Source organism: Schistocerca nitens, chromosome 11, assembly GCF_023898315.1.
Source record: "Schistocerca nitens isolate TAMUIC-IGC-003100 chromosome 11, iqSchNite1.1, whole genome shotgun sequence".
Classification (NCBI taxonomy): Eukaryota; Metazoa; Arthropoda; class Insecta; order Orthoptera; family Acrididae; genus Schistocerca; species Schistocerca nitens.
This window is the reverse complement of record NC_064624.1, coordinates 24,693,646-24,714,466: the sequence shown is the minus strand read 5'-3', so window position 1 is coordinate 24,714,466 and position 20,821 is coordinate 24,693,646. Positions and strand designations below refer to the sequence as shown.

Sequence of the window (20,821 nt, the reverse complement as noted above, 5' to 3'; positions counted from 1 at the left end):
TCATTTACTGTAAAACACACACTGAATAAGTATGTGGTAACTGGACTACAGGCAGAAAAGACCCACTATGATTTAATGTCAGAATTCAGAAAAGACTGAGGAAGCAGACTGCTGTACACTCAGTTCAAAAAAGTATGCACAGTGGTGACAGGCAAGTGCTAATGGAAATTCTTCTGTCTGTAAAAAGATCTATGTGTGAAGCATACAACTACCACCATCAAACATGAACAACAGATTTTACAGGGAACATGAGACATTTCGGGTCAAAGACTTCTATCCAGGCAGTCAGTGACCAGTCTGGTGTGGCTTTGGAGGAAAGCAGATGATGATCACTAACCCCTCTCTGTATTGAGTTTTTAAGTTTGTGCAGGAGGATCATACAAACATATTGTTCTTTCACTCCCATACAGACTCCTGTTTGGGAACGTAGTAATAGGATCCCTGAAGTAGAGAAGCAACTGGAAGAGTTGAAAACAAAATAGTTGCCATGTCTAAACAGAATCACAAATCTTTTTTCCAGTGAGTACTCTACAGCATTGGCCTCATACTTAGCTTGCGTTTATTGCAAATCTCTCTCCAAGTGCAAAGACTCAGGCAGCTGGGAAAAAGTTCAGGTGGCTTCTGTATATAAGAATGGTAAAAGAATGTACCTGCAAAATTACAGAACAATATCATAACACTTACTTGCTCCAGAGTTCCTGAACATATCCTCAGTTCAAATATAATTAATTTCTTTGAGACAGAAAAGTTTTTATCCACAAATCAGCATTGATTTTGTGCAATACTCATCTTGGTCTTCTATCAAATAACATACTGTGAACCATGGATGACGGGCAACAGGCTAGATTCCATATTCCTACATTTCAGGAAAGCATTTGAACAGTGCATCACTGCATACTGTAAATAGAGGTATCAGCATGGGGAATAGGTTCCCTGAGATGTGAATGGTGCATAGACTTCTCGAGTAACAGAGGCCAGTACTTTGACCTCAACAGTGACTGTTTCTCAGAGACATGAGTATCATCAATATTGCCACAGAGAATAGTGCCATATCTATATATGAAATGATCTGATGAACAGCATTCTGTGTCTGTTTGCTAACGGCACTGTGTGTGGGGAAGGGTCATCACTGAGTGACTACGAGGATACAAGATGACTTGGACAAACTTTTTATTTGGTGTGATGAATGGCAGATGTAGAAATATTCAAGTGAATGCGGATGAGTAGGAAAAACAATCCCATAATGTTAGAATACAACATTGGTACTCCACAGATTGACAGTCTGGTCAATAAAATGTTTAGGCATAACATTACAGGGGCCGGCCGGAGCGGACAAGCTGTTCTAGGCACTACAGTCTGGAACCGCGCGACCGCTACGGTCACAGGTTCAAATCCTGCATCGGGCATGGATGTGTGTGATGTCCTTAGATTAGTCAGGTTTAAGTAGTTTTAAGGCGTGCACTACACACCGGAAGCAGCTACTAGGGTAGCAGAGTACGTGTGGCGTGCACACGGGGGTTTTTTAGGTTAGAGGGACCCCCCCTTGGGCGAAACGATAAAATACCTGACGGCTTACCAGAGAGAACATTATCATCGTTGATAAAGAACGTCCGTCCTCAGAGACCAAAAACAGGAAAAGTTAACGTAATATTGGTAAACTGCAGGAGTATCCAGGGCAAGGTTCCTGAATTAGTATCGCTTATTGAAGGAAATAGTGCGCATATAGTATTAGGAACGGAAAGTTGGTTAAAACCGGAAGTGAACAGTAACGAAATCCTAGACACAGAATGGAATATATACCGCAAGGATAGGATAAACGCCAATGGTGGAGGAGTATTTATAGCAGTAAAGAATTCAATAATATCCAGTGAAGTTATTAGCGAATGCGAATGTGAAATAATCTGGGTTAAGTTAAGTATCAAAGGTGGGTCAGATATGATAGTCGGATGCTTCTATAGGCCACCTGCATCAGCAACCGTAGTAGTTGAGCGCCTCAGAGAGAACCTGCAGAACGTCGTGAAGAAGTTTCGTGATCATACTATTGTAATAGGGGGAGACTTCAATCTACCAGGTATAGAATGGGATAGTCACACAATCAGAACTGGAGCCAGGGACAGAGACTCTTGTGACATTATCCTGACTGCCTTGTCCGAGAATTACTTCGAGCAGATAGTTAGAGAACCAACTCGTGAAGCTAACGTTTTAGACCTCATAGCAACAAATAGACCGGAACTTTTCGACTCCGTGAATGTAGAAGAGGGTATCAGTGATCATAAGTCAGTGGTTGCATCAATGACTACAAGTGTAATAAGAAATGCCAAGAAAGGAAGGAAAATCTATTTGCTTAACAAGAGTGATAGGGCACAAATCGCAGAATATCTGAGTGACCACCATCAAACGTTCATTTCTGAGGAAGAGGATGTGGAACAAAAATGGAAAAAATTCAGAAACATCGTCCAGTACGCCTTAGATAAGTTCGTACCGACTAAGGTCCAAAGCGAGGGGAAAGATCCACCGTGGTATAACAATCATGTACGAAAGGTACTACGGAAACAAAGAAAGCTTCACCATAGGTTTAAGAGTAGTCGAATCATAGCTGATAAGGAAAAGCTGAACGAAGCGAAAAAGAGCGTAAAGAGAGCAATGAGAGAAGCATTCAACGAATTCGAACATAAAACATTGGCAAACAATCTAAACAAGAACCCTAAAAAGTTTTGGTCATATGTAAAATCGGTAAGCGGATCTAAATCCCCTATTCAGTCACTCGTTGACCACGATGGCACCGAAACAGAGGACGACCGAAGAAAGGCAGAAATACTGAATTCAGTGTTCCGAAACTGTTTCACTGCGGAAAATCGTAACACGGTCCCTGACTTCAGCCGTCGCACGGACGCCAAAATGGAAAATATTGAAATAAACGATATCGGAATTGAAAAACAACTGCTATCACTTAGTAGCGGAAAAGCATCCGGACCAGACGAGATACCCTTAAGATTCTACAGTGATTATGCTAAAGAACTTGCCCCCTTTCTATCAGCAATTTATCGTAGATCTCTGGAAGAACGTAAAGTACCTAGCGACTGGAAGAAAGCACAGGTCGTTCCCATTTTCAAGAAGGGTCATAAATCAGATGCGAATAATTATAGGCCTATTTCACTTACGTCAATCTGTTGTAGAATAATGGAACATGTTTTGTGTTCTCGTATTATGACGTTCTTAGATAATACAAATCTCCTTCATCATAACCAACATGGATTCCGCAAACAGAGATCATGTGAAACCCAGCTCGCCCTATTTGCCCAAGAAATTCACAGTGCCGTAGACACTGGCGAGCAGATTGATGCCGTATTCCTGGACTTCAGGAAGGCATTTGATACGGTTCCGCACTTACGTTTAGTGAAAAAAATACGTGCTTACGGAATATCGGACCAGGTTTGTGATTGGATTCAGGATTTCCTAGAAGAAAGAACACAACATGTCATTCTTAACGGTTCAAAATCTGCAGATGTAGAGGTAATTTCGGGAGTACCGCAAGGAAGCGTGATAGGACCTTTATTGTTTACAATATACATAAATGACTTAGTTGACAACATCGGTAGCTCCGTGAGGCTATTTGCAGATGACACGGTTGTCTACAAGAAAGTAGCAACATCAGAAGACTCGTACGTACTCCAGGAAGACCTGCAGAGGATTAATGAATGGTGCGACAGCTGGCAGCTTTCCCTAAACGTAGATAAATGTAATATAATGCGCATACATAGGGGCAGAAATCCATTCCAGTACGATTATGCCATAGGTGGTAAATCATTGGAAGCGGTAACGACCGTAAAATACTTAGGAGTTACTATCCGGAGCGATCTGAAGTGGAATGATCACATAAAACAAATAGTGGGAAAAGCAGGCGCCAGGTTGAGATTCATAGGAAGAATTCTAAGAAAATGTGACTCATCGACGAAAGAAGTAGCTTACAAAACGCTTGTTCGTCCGATTCTTGAGTATTGCTCATCAGTATGGGACCCTTACCAGGTTGGATTAATAGAAGAGATAGACATGATCCAGCGAAAAGCAGCGCGATTCGTCATGGGGACATTTAGTCAGCGCGAGAGCGTTACGGAGATGCTGAACAAGCTCCAGTGGCGGACACTTCAAGAAAGGCGTTACGCAATACGGAGAGGTTTATTATCGAAATTACGAGAGAGCACATTCCGGGAAGAGATGGGCAACATATTACTACCGCCCACATATATCTCGCGTAATGATCACAACGAAAAGATCCGAGAAATTAGAGCAAATACGGAGACTTACAAGCAGTCGTTCTTCCCACGCACAATTCGTGAATGGAACAGGGAAGGGGGGATCAGATAGTGGTACAATAAGTACCCTCCGCCACACACCGTAAGGTGGCTCGCGGAGTATAGATGTAGATGTAGAAGTTCTAGGGGACTGATGACCTCAGAAGTTAAGTCCCATAGTGCTCAAAGCCATTTGAACCATAACATCGCAAAGTGATATGAAGTGGAACAAGCACATAAGGATGGTGGTAGGATGGGATGATGATGATGATTATTAGTGTTTTAGGGCGCACAACAGCGAGGTTATGGTAGGATGGGAAATGATAAACTTTTTTGTATTGGGAAAACTGTGGTACAAGATACCATCAACGATGCACCGTTTGGTGGCTTGCAAACTTTCTTCCAGACATACATGCACAGCAGCCAGAAAGAAGCTAATAAAGCTGCAGATTCCATGTGAAATGCATTCTCAAGCTGTATAAGTTTGGAAAGCCCCTTTGTAAGGCTAATACGTTGTTAACTGGAGTATATGACAGAGCCAAGGATCGGTCATCTGCTTGTGTCATGAAGAGAATACATGACAGAAAGGAAAACATAAAATTAAACTAGAGGTAAAGCTGTCATCAGCCTGAAGATTTTGAACACTGGAGTTCTCTGTTACACACAGTCCTGCTGACTACCATTTGCTGTTACCCTCTTTCCACCTCTGAACTGATTTACCCAACTAGTTAAGAAGTACCTGCCGTTCAGTGATCAAGAATCTTTGGATTTGTAGTGTCACAATTACCCATTGAGCCACCAAGTACTAGAAAAAGGCAGAAGCATTTAGCAGTAAAGTCCAGAGCTATAATCCTTATAATTCCATATGGAATGCACTCCAAAAGTAGATGCTGAACACATCAGAGGTCACATGGCCATAAAGTGTAGTTAGCAGGTTCAGTTACACAAAAAACAGTGCTGAACAGACACCTTTCTGTCATCCAAATTGTTCATTTATGGAACAGTGGTTTGTCACATGTATAGAAAAAGTCAAAGATCATTCCAGTTTGTAAGAAAAGTCACAGAAAATACGTGCAAATCTACAGACATACCAAGTTGGTGCAAAAGTCTTCTTGAATGATTTTGTGATCCTTTATGATGGCTCTTGAAAAAAATCAATTCATCTGCAAGAATGGAAATGGATCCCATAATTATCGGTCATGTGAAACTGTTTACTCTGCTTTTTCACAGTGTTGCCACAATGTAGTCAGCCTGTAAAATGAGACCATAGTTCTGAAGTAGTATCTGTGGGAAAGCTAGCTAAGTTGATGTGCCTTTCAATGACTCAGCACTTGTGCCATGCAGTTAATCGTTACCTTATGCCTTAAATTACATGCAAGCAGTAAGATGCATTATAACTCAATGGTACAAATAGATAGGTGTGAAGTACCTGCCATTACCACATGTAAACTATACAGATACCTTCTCTTGTGATTATGTCAGTCAGTCAGTCAGTCACAGTCAGTCAGTCACAGTCAGTCAGTCACAGTCAGTCAGTCAGTCAGTCATAGCTAACACACACAACCTGTGGAATGAAACTGAATGTTTCCATAACTGCCTATCTATTTGTCGCAAAATGTATTTTAAGTATAGTTATATGTTGGAAATATAAAAATATTATTGAATCTGAGAATCCTACTTTCACTAGTGGTTGAGGAGTTATCACCAATAGCATGTGCTTTCATTTATTGCATAAATTTTATCCATATCCATTCTTTTCGTTCCTCTCCCCTCAACTCTTCTGGCACTCCCATCTCAGTGGTGTCTCACTTGTCTCTTGAGTGTACATTCCTTGCCTTGCTAAATATTTGAAGGGTTTGTACTTCAGGTTTCAACCAGCTTTCAGTTCCAAGAGTATTTTGATCATGACAACTTTCTGGAGGGCATTAAATTCAGGGACTACAAATACATCAAGAATTTACTGTTAACATGTTGATGGTAGTATGGTCATTACTTTGTATGAGGTCTGACTAGTGTGCATTCATCAGAGGACCTCAAACTACTGCCTAGCCTAAAAAAAAGCTTGCTTTGTGTAGTGCACCACTGACCCACGAAGTATTCCTACAATTCTCCACCTCATAACGCATTTCCAGCGATCTGGAGTTCAGACAGTCAGAGAATCGATGAAGCCTTTGGTTGAGACCCTCCACTCATGCCAAACCAAAGGACTTGAATCAATTCTGGGAATGCTGATACAAACTGTGTGTGCTGCATGCACTCATGTGTGACACAGGGGCTCTTTGTCATTTGTGCTACCTCCCAATACAAAATGAAGATGGCTGCAGAACCCAAACATGAGCCACAACTTGTAGACAGCCACACCCTGTGTGTTTGGTAGGCACAGGCAGGACATTTTCCACATCTTGGATGGGGCTCCCAGGCAGACACATTCAATACACATAGGATTCATTTCCAGTCCTGGATGCCATTTTCCTAAGGAGCTCCATAATGCATTTGATGTTGGAGCTCCTCATTAACTAAAAAACTTCTCTTCACTTGGGGCTGTCTGGACCCTGATGAATGAACACCTGCCAGTCCACTCACAGGGTCAATGGGTGAGGCAGCCTCTACATTCACTCTGTGCCTCAAACAGGGCTAACTGTTATGACCCATCTCTCACTATTTGGTGTGGACAACTCAGCCACATTGGGTACACCACAAGGTGTCTTGACAGCAGAGCCATTGGACAAAATAGGTGGCACCTTAGGCATTCTATGTGATGAGCCAGATTCTCGGCCCCCACTACTACAATAGGCAGCAGCCTGAATGCTGCTGAACGTGGCAAAAAGCATCTTCAGCTGTTGGTGAACGGAGGCCAGCTCCTCCATCCGCACACAGCGTGCACACGTTATACCCATTCCAGTACTACTATTCAAGAATTAACAATAAAACACACACACACACACACAGAGAGAGAGAGAGAGAGAGAGAGAGAGAGAGAGAGATATCTACATATGAAGGGCTTATTTCAATAGTGGTAAGTCCATTACACCCACTTTTCTGCCTATAATGCTTCTGAAATTAATGATCCAAACAAACAGAAAGAAAGGTTCATGTCTAGCAAGAAACCATATGCTTGAATATTTGTGGTATCTCAACTGCAGATTTTTCAGCTCTCATTTAACTTTAGGACTCTGTATCTGAAGATGAACAAAAATGGACTTGTACCTCTATTGAAATAAGCCCGTTATATGTAACGTGATTCTGAAACAACCCTGATTAAATTATGGTATTTTTAGCAGTCAAATAATGTACCGGCTTCATCTCTGTTTCAAGTATCAGTAACCCAGTGCATACATGTTAATTGATTTTTAGTGTTATGGCTGTTATTTCAGGCAGAATTTGGCTGCTCAATAATGCTACATTCAAGGAGCAGAGTTTGTTGACTAAAAAAGGTCATGAAAGTTAGCCCGAAGTAAAGTTACATATTTTTGGTTAAACATAAATGGACGGAGTCACTATCACTGCAAAATAAACTTTTATTCATATCTATTCCCAACATGTCAAATATGCATGTGTTGTCTGTTCTTTTGGACATGTCCAAGGGGACCGGCAGTATTTTGATCCTGCAGCCACAATGAGCCAGGGACAAAGGAAGTAGAGACATTAGTTGTCTGTGGGCATTAATTTACATCAATGGGGAGGATTGAAAATTTGTGCTGGACCAGGAATTGAACCCGAGTCTCATGCGGACTGGGCAGTTGCAGTGACAACTATGCCATCTGGACACAGTGGTCATCACATCTGCATGGTCTACTCTAGCATGCTTCCTGTCATACCCAAATTCTGAACTTACTCACCACTGATACAGTGCTCATGCTCATGATCCTCCTTACACATGGTGTCTCACTGGTTCCTGTAAGAGGTAGTGTGGTGTGCATCTACACTGAAAGGATCATTGGCTGACATCACCTTAATTATATATGTGGTGTCCATTCTTTCAGATATGTTGATGTATCGTCACATCCTGTTCCAACAATCTGAACATGTTTTCCTTACTGCAATCATTTGGCCAGCGTTGTGGACATGAATGTGTAATATCGGCTTTCAATATTTGTGATCATTTCTTAGTCAAAACAATTGTCACAATATGGTATAATTTTGCTTGCTGGGATCAACCAACAAGAATGGGGACAAACATTCAGCCAGTGTGATATTACTGCTCTCACTGTGCTATTATGGTCAACACTCACTCATTGTGCTGCTTCATCACTGCATCTGAAAGGAGCAACAATGCATACTAGGAGCATTAAGTGATTGACTACCGATACCTGATATCTTCTACTGGTTTGAATAAAATATGCTTAACTTTCAGTCGGCAATTATGCATCCCTTACAGTGCTCTGCTGGTGTCACATACTGCAGTTTGAGCTTCTGAGACAAGCAGTTGCTGGCCATTCAAAACAAACAAAAGACAACTGTGTAATATACTGCATGACTCTATGCATTACACTTTGTAAATGCGAGATTACATCTCTGAAATGTACTCATTGCTGCTACACAGGGACCCTACCATTTTCCAGAGAATATGTAGTGGAGATCACAAAACTAATAAAAGGTCTGATCTGAGTCATAAACTCAGCTCCAAATTAGGTAGTTCATCCACAGCTTGACTCTACAAAGGTGTTCTCTTGCCTCACTAACAAATGTTCATTGCCTCTTCAGCCAACAGTCAAAAAGTGAGCCTAGGATGTCCTCTGAACCCAACCAACAGATTTTGTTGTTGCACACGAGCCACAGTTCACAGCTGGCCAATGGCACTTGCACCAGATCAGACAGTGGTGGATACAGAAAAACCTCAAGGAGGGTTCACTACAGATATCTTGAGCTACCTTTACTTTTACTGTAATAAAAGGTAATAAAGTCATATGGAAAGTGTAAGAAAGTTTTATTTAAACTGATTATACACATATACAAGACAATGCTGTCTTATGATGTTAAAAAAGTTAGAATCGTGGTTCTGTACCTTAAATGATGAATTCTATGCACCTATTCTTCCTGACAAATTGGTTAATTACATTGTCAGCAGGACAAGCAATGCCAGGGTGAGTGTCCAACTGAGGTAAGCCATTAAGTCAACCCTCCTTCACTGTCGTCCTCGGCCATGTCTTTGTACACCACACTGTTGAAAAACTTATTTCTACTGTAGCAATAGACAAATATTTTGTACAGTGTGTGCAAAGTAGGATAGTCAGATCTAGGACAGAGAGAGAATCCTTGCATAACAAAAATCACAATCATTAAGGGCATTTATGCTCATTGCTTGTATTGAAGAGTCTGTCCCATTAGTCTCTTTTTAATCACAAAGTGTGAGTCTTCTTCAAAATACAGTAGTTCAGTTAAGCACTGATTTAGTTTGTGCACCAGATCATTACCATCATGTTCCAGTAGTTGTGATGGCAAAAGGATGTTGAATTTTAAATGATAAATATTTTCTTCAGCAAAACGCTCTATCATGCCAGTCGTAACATGGTCCAGTGTTGGAATAAAAAGTTACTTTCCAATATGTCATAGCATCATTATGATTGCAGTTTTCCTTGTGTCTTTGTCTGCCTGTAAGACAAGGAACACTCATCTCCACGTTTAACTCTTCAATAACTCCCTTTGCCTCTTCAACAAAACAAGCAAAGTGGCTGTCAGCATTAGCTCTCATGCTGTTGTACACTTGAGCATCGAATCAAATTTTGCTTTTGCCATTTGCAACGTCCAAGATAGGGTCTTTTAAGATTTTGCTGACTGGATATGCTATGCGCATGTCACTTAGTGTAAACACATTCATAAGAAACTTCCCCCCTCCCTCTCTATTTCCCCCTACCCCCTCCCTCCCTCCCTCCCTCCCTCCCTCCCTCTTCCCCCACCTCCCTCCATCCCTATGACAGTGCCATGTAGGAACAAGACACAGATGTCCTGATACTTCACTTTCTTCGTTTTTCAGTTTCTTGTAGACCCATTAAGGGCTGATGACCCTAGTGTTTGGGTAAAGCAAGATCCCGAACTGAAACAACATGCTGCTGGATCTGAGTATAATGTAAGTTTTCACACAAGCACTGTAATGTGTAGGAAGTGTAGTAAGAAACTCTAGTTAGTTGTGTTATCTGTAGGTTATTACCAATAGTATTTTAACAGCACTTGTAGCAAGCATATCTGTACGGACCATTACCCTTGCATGAAGTTTTGGTTATGATTCTATGTAATGAATGCCTTAAGTACATATTTGGTGTCAACAGAGCAAGGAAGACTTCCTCTTGGAAGTAATTGTTAATCTTGTTACATGTCGGTGTCACAGTGCTGTAACAGATGTGAAACTAAGACATGTGATGGGTGTATATTCTAGAGTTACTAGTCACTATTCACTGTAGTATTTACATCATTACTGAAATCCTGCATTGGGTGTGTGTAACTCCTTATGATTTCCCTCCAGTACACATGACAAATTTGCATTGTTCCCTAAAGAAAAAAAATGTGGCAAGAAGCTGTGTAAATAACATTAAATTTGGCCAATTTTGATATGATGCCATATTCATTTGATTAATGACCAAAATGTCCTCCTGTTTATGGGTTTACAGCTGGAAGATTATTTGCATCTCTATATTATCTGAGTTTAATTTTGAAATGTTGCCGCACACATATATCAAATTTGTATATGGGAGTATGACCATCCGATAGAGTAGGCGATAGTGCCTCTAAAATCAGAGTGGATTATGTGACAGGAATAGAAAGTGACAGTATGCCAAATAAATACTGCACAATGGCTGATAGCAAAATCAGGGCCCATAGAACTGATTTGGATGCATTCTGACACACTCTTCCCAATCGATAAGAACCTCTACATAGTTGGATGATACTCATGAGAAAGGAATATTGAGAGCTGTCATATACACAGAGAAGATAGCAAGTAGTTATAATTCACAGATTGTTTTCTTCTTTCAGTCTGTTGAAGATCCTTTGGGAATATCTTGGGCCACTGATTTCATCAAGGAGGATCCTGAATTAAATTTGGAAATGAATATAACTGAGAATACTGTAAGTATTTACATCTCTGATGTATTGTTTGTAGTCAAATAATAAGTCTTTTGGTAAGTGTGTAGAATAAAAGTTGTATTGCAGTGGAATTGTCACAGATTGTCAGTCTTCTGGAATTTGTTGCTGTTCATAATTGTAGAGTATTCTTGTACTCCTGCACTTGACTGTCATATCACCTCTTACATTCTCACTGTTTTAAATAGAAGTGGAACGGGACTAGTGGCTGGTACAATCCTGTTCTCTGTAGCCTTTGTTGATATAATGTTGTATGATGGTTGTCTGTGATGGTCACGAAATTTACATTTAGATGAAGTGTAAGTTCCAATAGTGTAGGTCATTTGAGAAATATTCCTCCTTCCAACAACTTCTGATAAATAGAATTCAAAAGAACGTTGGCTGTCTTATCTTTTGTGTGAATCAGTTATTCTTGAGTTTTCCTAAAAAAATTTTGGGATTTGAAAAACAGAGATGAAATTTGTGTGTTCTAGATCAGCCCCAATACGTTGGCACATATTGTGGCAGCTTCTGTGGTACCTGTTGTATTAATTATAAAATTTTCAGTAATAGAAAACCTCTGTATATGGCTTTTGGTGAATGATTGTACATAGCTGAAGGCATGTATGACCTCACCATTAGAATCCTGGCAGATCTAAAGAAAAAAGATAATGTTTTTAAGTATGCTTTATGACGTTGCTAAGGGAAGGAGATGCTCACATTGATGAACATGTCACAGGAATGAAATTAGACAAAGATTTGGGAACATTCAACACACAATTGCTGAAGGTTAGGTACTGGCTCACTCTTGATCTCATTGTTAATAAACAAACTTTCGGAAGTTATAAAGGATTTTTCAGGCACTGAAACGTTGGCTTCGTCAGACACTGGAATGTGTGGTGATTACACAAGCATACAGGTCGAGGATCCAAACTATCATGCTACGGACAGCTCAGAGAGTATATAAAGGAGTGTAGCTGATTCACAGCTAACAGGCCAAGACTTAAATCTCACAGGGACTCATGTTATGCCATTTTAAACAAATGAAAGGGATGCATTGGCGTCACAAGTAGACAGGACAGTAAGTGAAACAGTAGTATTGTTGTTCCACAAGAAGGGTTTTACAGAAATGAGAAAGCCACGCATAGTAGTAAGGGATGTGCATATGGGTAGTTTGGCTAAAAGAGCGATCTGTAGGGTGTCCTAGGGCATAGCTGTACTTGTCAAAGTGGCTGGATTGTAGTTGGTGACCATTTACCATGAAAATACAAAAGGCCATACTGACCTTTGTATGCAGCCCAAGAGATCACAGATCGATAGAGATGTCTCCATGGCACCAGGGCCAGAGGTTCAGGGATAGTGTCCACTGCATGGAGTGCTGCTCCCATAGCAAGTGTTCAGAACAGTGTGTTGCTGGTTGTGTGGTCTGGAAAACCATGTCATGTGGTTGACACTGAAATCACTGATGTGTACCCCACTTGTTACTTTGAAAATATTTAACTTAGATTAAAGAGTGGTGGACACCTGAGAAATCTACGAATAGGATGTGTGACCATAACAATGATCCTGAGTAATACATGCAGTTGTGCAGTGAATATTTTAGCTCTGTCAGCTAGAGTGACATGCAACCTTTGTGGTCACAGGAGCATAAAATGCAAGGACTTAATAATGTCACAGAAAAATAGGGCTGACAATTTTGATAGTGGCACATGGCCAACAAGATTCTGTATTAATTGTGGAATTGGGAATTTTATTAGGTAATTGCATGAGAAGCTAGAGCAAGCTAGCAAGATAAAGTAGTACTTTGTTGTAGAAGCAATTCAGTGCCAGTCTGCTACATCTGTTACTTGTAGGTTCAAACAACACACAAGTGTAACGGAGATGCTTCAGGAACTCAAATGAGAATTCCCAGAGGGAAGGTGATGTTCCTTTGAGAAACACTATTGAGAAAATTTAGAGAACTGCCATTTGAAGCAAACTACTGAACGATTTTGTTGTTTCCAACATACACAGCACATAAAGACTATGAAGGTGAAATTTGAGAAGTCAAGGCTGATTGAGAGGCACATATACAGTCTTTTTCACTTGTATTTGTGAGTGGAATGGGAACGGAAATGACCAGCAGGGTTATGGGGTACCCTTCACGATGCACCATTAAGTGGATAGCGGAGTACAGAAGTTTGTGGAGATACTAGGTAAAATAAGTGGCTGACCAATGTGGTAGGAGCAACAATGATATTTTTCATAGTAGTAAATGTACGTATACATACATACAAAATAATCTATTAACAGTTCTCATAATTAGCCATGTGAGTAGATTAGCACTTGTCACAAACAGCTGGTTGTCACTATACTTCAGAGGTAAATTCCTGTGGGAGCTTCTGCCTTAAGATTTGCAGGCTGGCTCGTCCCACATCCATCCACATCTTCATTTATGGAATGCAATGTGTAAATCAAAGAATGAACAAATGAATAACGTTCACGCCCCATCTCTATCCAGAGCTGAGGTCGCCACCTTCCCTCCATTGTAACTCTGTCACATTTCCTTTGCATTTGTTTGTCTTTGTGCTCATCTTTTCCCTACATGTGCTCATCTCGCATTGTCTTTTTGAGGTGGACGTTTTAATTTGTTGCAGAGTGGTTGGCTCATCCTCTTTTATTATTGTGATGAGCCAGTGCAGACTATATGCTCTATGGTTTTAACACCCTCTTCTGCTTTTCTTTGTGGTTTGTGTTTCCCACATTATTTGTTCATTCCATTCATTTTCGTTTTAGGTGTGGTGCTGAGTTCTTTTGTACCTTGAGTCTTGCTTCCGTCAGTGAAAAAGGGACTGATGACCCTGTAGTTTGGTCCCTTTATACTCAAAACCAACCAACCAACCAATCAACTTTGCTCTTTATAATATTGTTACATTCCTTCCCAGATTTTCCATTACTTGTTGTTGATCTGACATTGAAATTTGCCACATAATTCTAATACCATGAATAAAACTAACTGCGGTTCTGTCTTTATCAGTGATGAAAAAGTAGAATACACACTGCTATATATTGAAAGAGAATGTGGAGTATGATAATTCAGTTGAATATTGGGTAGTTATATTGACAGAATGATTCAAGACCATGTGTGCAATATAGAAGTGTGTTAAAAAGGAGGTTTCTAGGGCATAAATATGTAAATTAAGACTGTACAAAGAATACCATGCCTTGATGCACAATGAAAATTCAATTTACTCGATAAACTCCATGTAAATAGGTGTGCCAGTCAGACAAAAGGAAGGCAAGACAGACAGTACTTCATTGAAACAAGCTACTTTAAAGTATGAAGTCCAGTCAAAAGAAGTGTGTCCCAAAACATTGCTTGACATATTTTGCATCACCCAGCAATGAAAACTCACTCTTCAACATAAACTGTAAAGTGGAGTGACCACTCCTGAAGATGGTTGAGGAAAATATTTGTGTAGGCCACATGTCCTATCAAATGACAGGTCTCTGATTCAAGAACTCAGTTTGAGTTTCTCAAAGTAAGAATAAATCTTCGAAAGAATATCTGTACCACAATCTCAATTTATGCAGAAATTAATGATTCTTTATGATCGCAGCTTCAGATGAGATACAAATGCACAACATAGAACTTAGTCAGTTGTCATGCAAAAGCAAACTGAGCATACAAACTGCTAAAAAACAACACAGAAATGGCTACAAAGGAACAAAAATATATATGTTACATGTGTGGACGTTCTACTTTGTCATACATTGGCACATTCCGTGGCATTCTGCCAGAAACAACTGCTGTCATATAATTTAATGGTTCATGACTTTGGTACTTAACTAACACAGTAAATTTAGGGGATGGATCTGGTGCCAGGTTTGGTTCAGCCAAAATAGTTTCCTTTCTGATTAAATTTGTGATGCTTGAAGAACGTATGGGACACAAACTAATTACATGGTCTGACCACCATGTTGGGCAGAACAATAAGTGGAGAATTTTAGCACTATATTTCTGTCCGGTCAACTGCAAGTACTGTGTAGAAATACATAAAAAGTTCTTATGTTAGAGTCATAGTTGCCTTATGACAGGAACTTCGCAGTGATTGAGGAAAGAAAGTGTCAAAAGTAATGGCTCCTTTAGAATGGAAGCATGTCATTGCTTAGGCCTCTGTAGAACCTTCAAAGTTTACCATTTAGGAGATCATGGAAGACTCCAAGGGCATTGGATCCATTGAGCTGGTTCTCAAAATGCCACCTAGTTTGAAAATTACTGCTGTGCTCTGGTTGAAGCTATGCAGTGATGATCCTCAAGGCATAAGCATGTTTCATCCATGTGAAAGACATTGTATTGTGAAACATGGTTTTAAACATGAAGAAAAAGACATTCTGTAGCATTTTGATTTTTGGTTGCTCTACAGTGGGGTACTGAAACTTGTAAGGAGAAGAAAGGCAATCTATTGGATGTGACAAAATATGGGGAATCAAAATCCAGGCATTTTATGAAAACATCCAGTGTGCCAACTAAGTGTAATATGCCAGCTTTGGGTCTCAACTTGATAACAAACTCATGTTCTATCACTTTTTTAAGACCAAAGTAATCAGTTTACTATAAATATTAGTTTGTATCTTGTTATAATATTTTTTACGTAAAACTTTGAGACTCGAGGCAACCTTATAGTAATAGTAGAGTGTGATATACAATAATGCTTTATATCAGTTGCTATACGCTGTTTTTCCATTTTAATAGTTATGTATTTTCTAAAACCTATTCTTAGTGCAATTTTAAAAAGCCCAACCAACTATTTTCAACAGTCTGCATCTGCAAACAATAAATATCTGCTATTACTTTATTATTAACAGTTTGTGTCGATTTCCTAAAAACTTGGAAATGTGCCATACAGCATTATTCATGCACATGCTTCATTTTGCTATGACTATGTGCATCTATCAGGTGACACTAATTTAGAATATGATTGATTGGTACCTTCTTCCAACCACTAGGAAACTTCCATGGGCTGAGAGATGTTTGATATGCTGCTGTTAGAGAAGGAACAAGTTTAATGTAATATGAGTAGTGTTGTACAGTCATCTCATATTGCCCAGGTGCCTTTTTTCTTATTAAGTGGTCAACAGAAATTGATCATCTCAAAATCTGTCATTTTGATGTTGATGCCAGTACTGAAAGGAGGAACTCCATTACAATATTCCACGATGAAATAGATTTGAAAGAGAAAATTGAATATTTGGCCTTTTGTTGTCTGTTATAGTGTTTGTGTGCCAATAGGGCAACTGATAGTGATTTCAGTCCAGCTACTGACACTGTGAGCTGATTCCTTAGTGTGAAAATTCAATCAAGATGTGTAATGTTAATGCTTTGAAATTGGTCCTATCATGTATTGAGTTTCAGGGTAGTGAACAGAGCTGATTTCGGAATGTATCTCTGCAGTCCCATGCACGGGTCAATGCCATCTACCACTGAGTATCTACCCTGTTAGAACCACCAGCTGCCTACAATAGATTTTGTTAGTCAAGCAACATCTAAAAGTATTAAGTTAGGCATATATTGCAATAGCTAATGTATACTTAAACATGTTGTTTAAACTGAATTTAAATGCAGTGAAAACTAAATAAGGAAATGTAAACACAGTGGCAAAGTTAAGTTGAATGGTGTGTACTGTCAATTTAAGACACAAAAATAGAAATGGCCATATTTAAAATCATTAAATTGAATTATATAGGCTCACATAGCAAGGTTGAACACTTCAGATTGAAGATAATGCAGTTCAACTATGTGAATAATTATGAATATTTGACAGATTCCCCAGTTACATAAACTAATGTGAAATCAGAACTAAAATCTACGTTCCAACTGAGTGTTAATCATCAGTGATGGTCTGTCACTGTCAATCAAAGCTAAGTACAAAACAGAACTATCAGTTGCATAGAGTGAAAGTTCGTCAGTCACAAAAACATACAACAATTGAATGTAGTGAGAAAACATCAAAATCCTCACGTATTGCTCAAAATCTTATCATCCATACAGTTTTAGAGAGCTGAAATGGCACAACTGGTTGGCTGCCCAGAGACTTCCATTCAACTTCTGTCAAAACCTATGGAGACTTAACAGTAACAGCTCACCGGCCCAGACTATGTGAGAAACACACATACATTACCAAAGACTATGAGGTACAGCAGCACTGCTTATTTAAAACCTCCAGAAACCATACCATGGACCCATCTTGATCACACTGCATAATAGTTAATTTGTCAAAAATACCTGAACACCAATTCACTAAGGATGATGGATTTAATTTGATTTTGGCAGAGAAGCTAAGACAGCTTTGGTCTAACCTCGCACTAAAACAGTTTATTGTGCAGTATTGCTCCCTGTATATCTAGTAAAAACAACCAGTGCCCTTAGATAGTGCAAGGAGTCTCTCTACCAGTTGTTTGTTAGACACAATTTCTTCACTTCTAGTTGCACTGAAAATTCTGTCTCTTTTTGCTCTCCAATATCATGCATTGGAAGATTAGGTGTGATGCAGTTTCTTCACTCCCATCACAGATGCTACATTTACGGTCTTCTTCCGTTATACCCATTGTATGTAGGTGTTTTTTTAAATTCCCATGACTGATCATCAGTCCAACCATGAGTTTAATCTCTTTCCTCCTCAGGCCCAGGGTTACAGAGCATCTTTTAAAGCACAGCTTTGGAATCATTACCTTACTATGTTTTTGCTTATAAACCTTCGTCCAGTATTCTATGTGCTGCTTCTAAGCCAGTTCCATAGTTCTAGTTTGATCACAGCATTGGTGATTATCAGGACAGGTACCGGTCCACTAAATGGTGTCTTTGCCCCCATCCTGGCCAATCTGTCAGCTTGTTTATTGCCACTGATTCCTGAGTGACCAAGGACCCATATTAAGTTTCCGCTATTGCATCCCCTAACTCCACCAGAGCCCTGTGACATTATGCAATAATCTTCTATTGTACTGCAGGAGCTCCCAATAATTTCAGGGCTACCTTGCTGTTTGAATAGATGTAGATGCTACAGTCCTTGTAGCACCTATATATATTCTCCTCCAAATACACCTCGATTCCAGTAATTTCAGCTTGGAATACCGAGGCCAGTTTTCCTAGAGAGATGAAGCCCTCCAGTCTTGGCTGAACCCTGTATACCCCGCCCCAGCGCCTTGGTCTGATTTCAACCCATCAGTGAACTAGACAACGCCCCTGTATGGTGTCGAACTGTTTTCCCACTGCTCCCTGCTTTCAATTATTGTATTGTAAGGCTTGTTGAAACAGTTGGGAGTTGTTACATAGTCGGGCAGCATTTCCCAAGCCATTTCTATATTTGCCTCACTATTTTAGTGTGTGTGTGTCTGGATATCCCAACGCGATCCAGTTTTTACTAGTTTTGAGTCTGTATGCACCAGCTGCTGCCTTCATCTTAACCCAAAGATCTAGTGGAAGCATGTCCAGCATGGCTTGCATCCCAGCTGTTGGTGTGCTATTAATTCTGCCTGTTGTGGCAAAGCGTGCCAGTATCTGCGCATTCGCAAACTCCTTAGCTGCAACCTGCTGTTGGACCTTCTTCCACGACACTACAGCCCCATAGGAGATTCTAAGTCTAGCCGCTGTTGCGTGTGTCCACTGCATACTTCAGGATCTTAGGCCCCGGTTTTTGCCACAAGGCCTTCTGGTACTTACTAGAGTAAAATTCGCCTTGGTGCAGATGCTTTTAATGTGAGGGGTCGATGTTAGTTTCTCATCTAAGATTACCCCTAGATATTTCACTATCCCCTTCACAGATCGAGTTTTATCGAAAAGCTTTAGATTCCAGCTTTAGTGTTGGATATGCTTCTTCATGATTGGTACCACAACAGTCTTGTTAGGATTAATGTTTAGGTCCTATTTAATGCACCAATCTTTCACAATGTCCAGTGCACCTTGTGCAATATCCCTAACCGTGTCAGCAAATTTGCCAGGTATTACTATGACAAGGTCATCTGTGTATCCGTGGCAAAAGTATTGTCTGGAATTTAGTTTCTCAATGAGTTCGGTCACCACTAGATTCCACAATAAAGTGGACAAAACTACTACTTGTGGACAACCTCTAGTGGTGTTAATTACCATTTTTTCATTCATCAGTTGGCCCCTACCCTCCTTCCACTAAGCATGGCCCTAGTCCATCTACATATAGTTGTCACTAGGATGCACCTCTGTGGACCTAACCATGGAATTGAAGGTTGTGTTACTAAAAGTCCCGTTGATGCCCGGGAAGATGCAGAGGGCTATTTCTTGACAGCAAAGTGCTTTCTCCACCCTTCCAACAAATAGATGGAGAGCTGTCCCACTTGATTTACCTGGTTGATATGTGTGTTGGTTTGAATGTAGAGGAGCCCTAGTTAGCCTCCTCTCCCCAACATGTACATTAACCAGACTGATTGGTCTCATATCCTTGGCCTTTGTATGATCAATTCTCCCTGGCTTTGGAATAAAGACAACCTTCACTGCCCTCCAGGCATTGGGAATAACTCTCACTGCTAGGCTAACCCTGAATAACCTGCACAGGACTCTTATAAGATTCTCTCATGCTTGTTTCAAGAGAACTGGAAACATTCTGTCTGGGGAAGGTAACTTGAATGGTAGGAATGTTCCCACCACCCACTGGATTTTACTGAAATTGACACACTCCTTGGCCGATTCCCAGTCCTCTCTTAGAGTGCATGAGAGCCATTGTCTTTCAGGGGTTGCATTCTGGTCTATGTTATCTGCCAGAGCATATTGAGGAAAATGAGTTTTGAGGAGCCGTTCCAGTGTCTCATGTGCTGTCTTTGTATATTCCCCACCCTCCTTCCTCAATGTACCTCCTGGATTAGTTGGTACTCTAGTGAGGATTTTGTGAAGCCTGGGTTGAGATAAGGACCTTCCCATGCTGGTCACTTTAGAACCTTACGAAACATTCTGAGATAAATATTACATTAAATATCAGTGAAAACATGATTAACTGCCATCATATGCAACTGTTACAGTAAGTAAATACAAGGAAATATTTCTATACAGACAAATGTGTCATATCAGATGAGATCGTAATTTCCTGCTCATTTACATGGTGCTTTAGGTTACTACGTAGCACTTACCAAGTTTGAATTACAACCAATTGAACTTGACACGTCTTGATCACACTGCGTAATAGTTAATTTGTCAAAAAAGTGTCTAATACACATTTGATAAGGATAAGGGTGTAGTGTAAAATGTGCTGTCTTTTGGTGTATGGAATTGTGGAGTAAATTTAGCTCTGGTCAAATTAATTGAGTAGTTCTAATCAAATTGTAGATACCCTGGATCCAGTTGAGTTCCAGTCAATCTATGTATTCACTGTACAGTTTGATGTATTGTTTATGCTTGTGGCAGTTTTGGCTTACATGTAGTACTATTTAGCATTATTGTAATCAGTGTTTATAAAATTAATTAATGAAAA

General features: G+C 40.0%; 1 protein-coding gene across 7 annotated transcripts in view; it reads left to right on the top strand.

Annotated features, from left to right (window-relative positions):
- Window positions 1-20,821, top strand: part of LOC126212980 (zinc finger protein 271-like) — a 284,312-nt gene that overhangs the window by 221,291 nt on the left and 42,200 nt on the right. Inside the window, exons 4-5 of one of the 7 annotated variants that reach the window (XM_049940519.1) lie at window positions 10,267-10,359; window positions 11,262-11,354. The exons of 5 other annotated variants lie outside the window; for them this stretch is intronic. In XM_049940519.1, coding sequence (XP_049796476.1) covers window positions 10,267-10,359; window positions 11,262-11,354 — 186 coding nt within the window. The remainder of the gene's footprint in view (window positions 1-10,266; window positions 10,360-11,261; window positions 11,355-20,821) is intronic. One more of the 7 variants, XM_049940522.1, reaches the window with a different exon arrangement.